The sequence below is a fragment of the Lepeophtheirus salmonis genome, chromosome 4, assembly GCF_016086655.4.
Source record: "Lepeophtheirus salmonis chromosome 4, UVic_Lsal_1.4, whole genome shotgun sequence".
Lineage (NCBI taxonomy): Eukaryota > Metazoa > Arthropoda > Copepoda > Siphonostomatoida > Caligidae > Lepeophtheirus > Lepeophtheirus salmonis.
The window spans coordinates 51,002,695-51,011,117 of NC_052134.2; the positions used below are offsets into that span (position 1 = coordinate 51,002,695).

The 8,423-nt window shown below is 28.9% G+C and overlaps 1 protein-coding gene across 1 annotated transcript; it reads right to left on the reverse strand.

Annotated features, from left to right (window-relative positions):
* Positions 1 to 333: 333 nt before the first annotated feature.
* On the reverse strand, positions 334 to 1,900 carry LOC121116144 (dehydrogenase/reductase SDR family member 11). The gene is made up of 3 exons (XM_040710377.2): positions 1,672 to 1,900; positions 1,165 to 1,608; positions 334 to 626 (listed from the first exon to the last, which is right to left on the reverse strand). Exons 1-3 carry the CDS (start codon positions 1,750 to 1,752, stop codon positions 378 to 380), a joined length of 774 nt encoding a protein of 257 aa, XP_040566311.1. The 5' UTR covers positions 1,753 to 1,900; the 3' UTR covers positions 334 to 377.
* Between the last annotated feature and the right edge of the window lie 6,523 nt (positions 1,901 to 8,423).

Below are 8,423 nucleotides of genomic sequence, written 5' to 3' on the forward strand. Positions count from 1 at the left end.
TGTTTTGTAACTAATTGTTAATACTTTTGATTGTTGATGCTTTAATATATCGAAATATGAAATAATTTTAATCACTCAATCTTAATTAATTATCGAATTAGTAAGTATTCTGATTTCAAGGGGCCACCCTTTACTTTAGTTAAGAGACCGATGTACTCCCTGGCTTCACTTTAGCTATATACTATCGTTGCTAAACCACAACTAAATCCACATATGTAGATTTTTGTTAAAGATTTTGTCGTGATGGCAATCACCCTCTACTTATATTAATTTATATATAATCTCAAGAGTAACAGAATGTATCGAATGCAGTGTCCACCACTAACAAAATGATGAATTTTTGGAACAAAAAAGATTTGTTTTATTTCATAACTAAATTACAGAACTTGTTTCGTATTTCTGATGACAATATCCTCAATTTGAATATTCTTTGGAGTACTTATCATGTGCTCAAAAGCGTCAGCTATTTCTTCTGGAAGTATGAATGGGGCAGTTAAAAAATAGTCATTAATATGTTTTGTCTTTATATCATCTTTTCCAAGCATAGCCCCCAAAAAATCCGTTTTGACTAGACCAGGGCAAATCTCACCAATGCAAATTGAATGATTAGGAAATTTCTCCTTTACCTAAATTAAAAGGTTATATATAATCATGAACATATACCAGGCTTAGAGTAGGCAATTAGTGCATTAATTATTTCAGTTCATTTTTATACGCTTGAGTATTTGAATGGGGAAAAATTGCCGGATTTACTGGGAAATCTTTGAGCAGCGTTAATTTATTTCCTTATTCATCTCCAAATAGGACTTTTATTCCAGGGAAATAGCCAAATCCGAGTGACATACGACGACCAAGGATCAATTTTGGTACAAATTTATTTGACTACTACTATATTTTCTGTGCACTAGGAGGCTCTGAGTGTACTTGAATATTACTCTATAACTAATTATGCAACGTCTATGAATGGACTTGATGAATTCTGCTAAGTGAATAAAAAGTACATACGTCACGATTAAAATTATAAAGTGACGTCATCTGTGTTAATTCAAAAATTGATCACCTGGTCGTTGTTAGTTTTTTTTTTTAAAGATGAATGGAAGAACGATGAACGGTCCAAGCCTGGCATATACACTATGTGTATATCTTACTAGCATTTCAAATTACCTCGTCTCTCCAATATCGAGCTAAAGAGTTCAAGGCATCCTTTGTAACTCCATAAAATCTTAATATATCCCTGAACACTCTAACATGCGCTGACAAACTATTTAGATAAACTATTTTCCCATATCCCTTTTCTGGAGACTTGTCTGTCCAATACTTGATGGCATACTGTGTCAAAGCTGATGGAGATATGAGATTCACGTCCATGAGTTTTCTCCAGGTTGTAAAATCCCCTTCCATTAAGCCTTTATCGATTGAGCATCCAGCATTTGCAAATACAATCCTTAGAGTCTCTGGAAACTTGTCTTTGACCCAATCAAACATTGTTTTTAACTCTGACTCAGAAGTGATATCACATTTATAAGGGAATACTCGACCTGAAGGAAATTCAGAGGCTATTTCTTCTATGAGCTCCACTCGCCTTGCACATCCAACTACAATGAAGCCCTATTATAATATTTTTAGGCACAAAATTAATACTGCATAAAGAACAATGTCAAATGATTATACTTTTGAGGCTAAACGACGCAGAACTGCCGCTCCTATCCCCGAGCTAGCTCCAGTAATCAAAGCAACTTTAGTCTCCTCCATTATTCTAGTCCTATGATTTAATTGATGTAAGAAAATCTTGCATAGAATGTATTCCTTGAAGTTGAAGGAGATAAAATCCTTATCAATCTTTTATTAGTACTACGGGTACAACTAATTCTACACACCTATCTATATCTTGACAAAATTTAAATTGATAAATAATTATTATCGTATTTTTTGTTGTAGTTCATTTTTATCATTCTAATATTTCACTAAGTACATTTTTATAACATGAAAGTTATATTTAACGAGTGTATTAATCAGATTTAGACACGTCGAGTAAAGTATGCAGTTTCAGGGGCATTTGCACTCCCCCAGAACAAAAATTAATTATTTAATTTTTTTCCACAAAAAAATTAAATTAAAAAAATTAAATTTTTCAATTTTTTTTCGGTTGAATTTAGAAATGGGAAGCGTCTTTTGAGTTTTTGTTCTAAGTTGTACTTCACGCTATATTATTATACCAATTGATATTTTTAATTTCAGTATAGTATCTTTTAAGGTAATTTGCAAAGGTAAATAATAATTAAACTATAGGTTGTAATAGAACTGTATTGTTGGTGTACTTCTGAAAGGACACTGGTCCATATATTCATCTAACGAGTAAAAACTAATCGCGTAATAAGACGTCACTGGGTGCACTGTGCATAGTGCTCTCAGATTCATATACCAATACAGTATAAAGAAAAAAAGGAACACAGTATAAAATGAATGAAATATCGCGAGTGTTTACTCATACTAAAAAAAGAAAAAAAATGGGAAGTACTTTATACAAAAAAAATAAGTAATTAATGTTTAGCAACGAGCTTAAGTACTCTCTGTCTCATCAAATCATATTACTGTATTTTTCTCAATCTAATATTATTATCTTTATTATTCTTGAGAAGAGAATGTCTATGTTTTGAGTGAGTAACTACGTGTGAGTGTGCTCATGAAATACATAGGGTAACACCAAGGATTTGTTGGGGTGTTATTTTCTATATTCTTAAAGCAAAAATGGTATGTTCGTCGATGCCAAAAAACCAGTGATGCATATTAAATGTCCTAAAAAGCGGGAGCGGCTTTTTGTAATTGGCAATCCACATAATAATAGAAACTAGTAATAGAAGCTGTCATTATTTTTTATTTTTTTTTCATTCTTGACTAGAAAACATATCATAATCATTAATAAATAAGTAATCTGAAACTACTATCTCCTTTTTTATTTTATCAATATGTTTTATAAACATGTAAATTTGTATCTTGATGAAGTTTGAGTTGAAATATTGACTATTGATATTAAATCCCGGATCACTTATGCAACAAAATGAAGGTCTTGGAAGGCCGGCAGACTGAAACCCACATTTAATAATGTTATTTAAGCCGTAGAACACGAGTATGACCAGTAAAACTTTCAATCCATAAAGATTTGGCCTTGAAAGCCTTTTTTTAAATCGAGTTTTTAGGGTATACCTAAGATTCAGTGCCATATTTCGACATGATAAAAACGATATATATGAGAATCAAAGTAAATAATAAATTGATAAAAACATTTCAGCATTTAAAAAAGGAATTATTTATTACGTTATCTAGATTACATTTAATAAAAAATGTCTACAAGGACCAAAAACTCAAGTAAAATGAAGGACCTTACATAGGTGCTAATATCTATTGATTTTTTATTCAAATGCTTTATATCATAGCTTCAATTTTGATGTATTCATGCTCAATTAAGTTTATAATATTTATAAAAAAAGGTAAATATAATAAATTGGTTCGGTTGCGTGAATATGTCTTACAATAATATTCCGACAAAAAAAATAATCTTTTATGAGTCTATATAATTACATAATTTATATGTAAAGGATTTAAAACAATTTTATAGATGCTTGATATTCGAATTAATTGATTAGTATATACTTACTGTGAAAAGTTATATATTAGTGAAGCCCCTTACATATAAATTATGTAATTATATGGACTTTTATATAGTGGTCTACGAGTTTAAATAACCATAATAAATGTGGGTTTCAGCCTGCGGGTAAAAATGCTGTTGCATTGTGTAATGGTTATAAAAATGTATTAATTTGAGGTTTTTGGGTGCTATCTTTCTAATTATGGATGTTCCAAATCAAACAACACAGTAAAAATGAAATTCACTAAAGGAATTTAGTATTTTATACAAGTCACATAGTGAATTCTAATTCCGAACATTTCAACTTTATTATTGATATAACTAAAATATATATCTTCTCCAATATTCCATTCCATATTGTGAGTCATACTAATTTTGTTAAGTTCATGGGTATTTAGACTGGATAATTAATTCCCTCTTTCTTTCCCATTGTAAAGTCAATGGAGTTGCAAAGTAAATTATTGTTGACCAAGATAAAAAAAAGAACTTGAGGGGAACGATATATTTCCTACATTGGACGAGACTACAGACACTCGACAATGATCTAAGACTGCAGTGATGGTTGGTCCTTTAGATTATTATTTTTTGGATCGTCCTTATCTCATTAATTTGAAAGATATTACAAAAGCCGACAATAATACAGTTACAAGTTTTATTGTAAAAAGTATCAGAAACGTTCTTAACTATGATTAAAGAGGCCAAAGACTAAAAGTTTTCATTACCGACGGAGATGTATATTACATTAAAGCAGTACAAAATATTAAACAATATTTTCTAATCATGTTACATGTATCTGTCTAGCTCATAGTATGAACAGAATAGCAATAGTAATAATATTAATCTCAATACATCAAACTGAGAGGTTTCAGATACCCATTCTCTCAATTTTATAAATTTATCAATCCCTTCCTGACAGGTTTCTTGAAAGGTTCAAGTGTAATATATCGATATGGATTTCAACTATAGTTACACTTGTGGATAGCAGCAATACTTTAATGGTGACGTAGATTGGAAACACATTTTATTGAATAAACATTATTTCTGACAGAAGTGGATATACATATTTTTTCGATTGCCTTCAATTCTGTAATTTTCTCTATTGCAATAAATATATCTATATTCTCAAATGCTTCATGGATCTTGGATAAAACTTTTTTAGACACTATGGACTTGGTAATGAAGAAGCAAGACTAAATTACTGTTTTAATGTAAAGTTTAATCAACTTAAAAAAATTTGAATGATTCTCGAAATGGAGTTGAATTTTGCTGGGTCTTGGTATATAATTAGTAAAATTGGAAATATCTAAGATTGGAATTCATTATGCCATTAGTATATTCACTCTTTTTGATTACGAAATAATATAATATAATTTTGAAATATATTAAATGAAAAAAATAAAACAATTGAAACTATGATTTTTATTAAAATAAGTTCAGAAACGTTCTTAACTCTGATTAAAGGTATTTTAAAATTTTTGAATTACCGACGGAGATGTATATTACATTAAATTACAAAATATTAAACAATATTTTCTAATCATGTTACATGATCTGTCTAGCTTTAATTGAACAGAATACATATAGTACTAATATTAATCTCATTTAATCAAACTAACAGTTTTGCTTTAAGCAGTCCTTCACATTTATTTGAATTTATTTATATCCTTTCAATTAAAACGCTTTTATGGCAAGAGTTGAATGAATGTTTGCAATTAATTATTCATGATCACTATATGTAATTATATTTAATATGTCAAATACATTTATTGAATCAAACATTATTTCTGATATGTGTGGATATAATATTTTTCGATTGCCTTATCCTTAGTAATTTTCTCTATTGCAATAAATATAGGAATATCTCAAATGCTTCATGGATCTTGGATAAAATTTTTAGAACATGGATAAAGGAATGAAGAAAAGACTAAATTACTGTTTTAATGTAAAGTTTAATCAACTTAAAATTGATTTGAATGATTCTCGAAATGGACATTTTGCTGGGTCTTGTATATAATTAGTAAAATTGGAAATAATGAATTCATTATGCCATTAGTATACTTCACTTTTTTTGATTCGAAATAATATAATATAATTTTGTTATATCTTAAATGAAAAAAATAAAACAATTGAAACTATGATTAAAATAATTAGTTCGTCTGGAAGACGAAGGTATTTTCAAATTTATCTTTTATTAAATTTTATGGAATAATTTAAAAGTTAAAGCATAAAGGAATTAGGTTTTACTTATGAATCAAGACTTGAGTTTAATTACATAACAATATACATATTATGAATATTTTAAACTACATTTAAATAACAGTTGATTGCTTTAATTCCAGTCCATTTTACAAGTCGGTATTTGAATTTATTTATATCTGCAATCAATTAAAACGCTCACTTTATGGCAAGAGTTGAATGAATGTTTGCAATTAATTATTCATAAAACAGATAAGTGGACACCGAGTGCTGATCACTATATGTAATTATATTTAATATGTCAAATACATTGAGTGAAGTCAAACCGAAGTAATTCCCTCTTATATGTGTCCCAGATGATAATATTTAAAGCATGCGTATCCTTAGGACAAGAAGGTATACATAGAAATGCAGGAATATTACGAATAGTTGATTTGGTAAGCATCTTCTCAAAGGAAAAGGAAATATCGATCAATAAAAATGCATAAAGGAAGATTTTATAAACTAAAATTAACAAAATGACATTTCAAATATGCAATAAGCAAAATTTCAATATGTATGTTTTTATCAAAATATTTTAAATTTAAATTATCTGACATGAATATAAAAAAATTTTAAAATTTTGTTTGTTCAAATATCCAAACTAAGGGTTTCAGCCAGAAAAGAAAAAAATAGTTCATTTCTGGCCTGTCGACGGTAGTTGATATTTATTATAAAAATGGAATACGTAATAAAATTTAAACTAGAATATTATGTTTAGAATACTAAAAGATCCTGATTGAATTTTTGAATTTACTGTTACAGTAGTTTATTTTATGCGTATTATCTTGCAAATAACTATATAGCCCCTTCTGCCCACCCCTGCAGACGCCCCTGATAATATTTGGTTGTCTTCCACCAAATCAGCCGAAAATCGTTCTTTCCATCTTTTTGGGAGTCGTCACTTCAAGTATAATTAACATTATATTTTTGGTCATGTTTTCTTCACTTCATTTTTCCAAAAAATTGATTTTTGTTAACAGGTGTGGACTTTTAAATCTTTTTTCCAAAAATTTTAATATTTTTAAACAGCTGTGGACTTTTGAATTTTTAACACTCCAATAAAAACTATTAATTTTTTGTTAAGAGGTGTTGATTTTGAAATTTTTTTCAAAATATTTCAATGTGAATAACTGTATGATTTTCAAATCTTTTTCAAAAAATTAAATTTTTGGTTAAATTCAGCTGTGAACTTTTGAAAAAATGAAAAAATATTTTTATGTGAACAGATGTGGATTTTTTGAAATTTTTTTCAAATTGATCAATACAAATATGTATTCGATTTAAATTTGATATTTTATACTTGATTTGGTTTTTATGAAATAACAACCTTTTTTTCAAGGATTACTTTTTGGATTTTCTTTTAAATTTTTTTGTCAAAAATTTGCAGAAAGTCTATCAAAAATCAAGCCACTCACAAAAAAAAAATTAAAGAACAAGTATATATATATATTCCTGTGGACATATAGTAATTAATTGAAAGGCTTAATTTTTTTTTTCTCTTGGCCAACAAGACTTACCTATTATAAAAAGACATCAATTTAATAGTACTATAAAATTAAGAAAATTATTGAAATCAAATTCTTACAAATACATACACATGTCTACTAAAACAAGAAGACACCAAAATTTAATCAAAGACATAGAATTTTAAAAAAACTAATATATCAGGCAAAGATAAAGACAAAAACTTGAAAAGAAAAAAACTGAATTGTAGAGTTTGTTTATAAAAGGACTATCGCTTTTAAAACACAAAGGTGGAGGAACGATAAAAAATCGGAGATATCATAGTCCGAGGAAGTACGTTTCACTGAGCCTTTGTGATAGTTCCATTAATAATCTTCTCCGTTTTTCCAGAGTAAAAGGCTAAAAAATCATCCTTCTTCATGTTATAAAAATCAAAATGTTCCTCTAAAAGTTTGCCGATGGCGTTATAAATTGGAAGGAGCGTATTGCATTCAAATAGAAAATGATGGCTTGTCTCGTTCTTGCTCCGACAAGCCCCACATTTCTTTTATCTCCATAAAAACGTTGCTCTTACTTCTAGGGTACCAGATAGTATTCTATACTTCAGGATTATACTGAGGATTTTTTTTATAACGCTTATATTTTTCCTTACAGGGTAATTTATTGCCTTTTTCTCCAGGTATTTAACAATAGGCTTCCATGTCGGAGTTCGACTGGATTTTCTCAGATCCGGCGTACTAAGAAATAACAATCGAAGACGTATTGACAATAAAGCTCTTGGAACTGGTAACATAACTCCCAAAAGCTAACTTGTATTGTTCAAGGGCCATTTTATTTACTAACTCAATTGAATTTTCTTTTTCACCTGTATAATCGACTCCACTTGTCACATATCACTGAGAGAACCTCTGTTAGGAATTTCCCACCTAAGGGACTTCTCAAAAGAGCAGAAGATATCCCCTTTAATAGTGTCTTCATCCTTTCCAAATAGGGTGTCAACTTTTCCTTAATCCTTCTAAGATCTCTGAGCCTTAGTGTTACCTAAACATTGAGAAATGAGCATGTCAGAAATGTT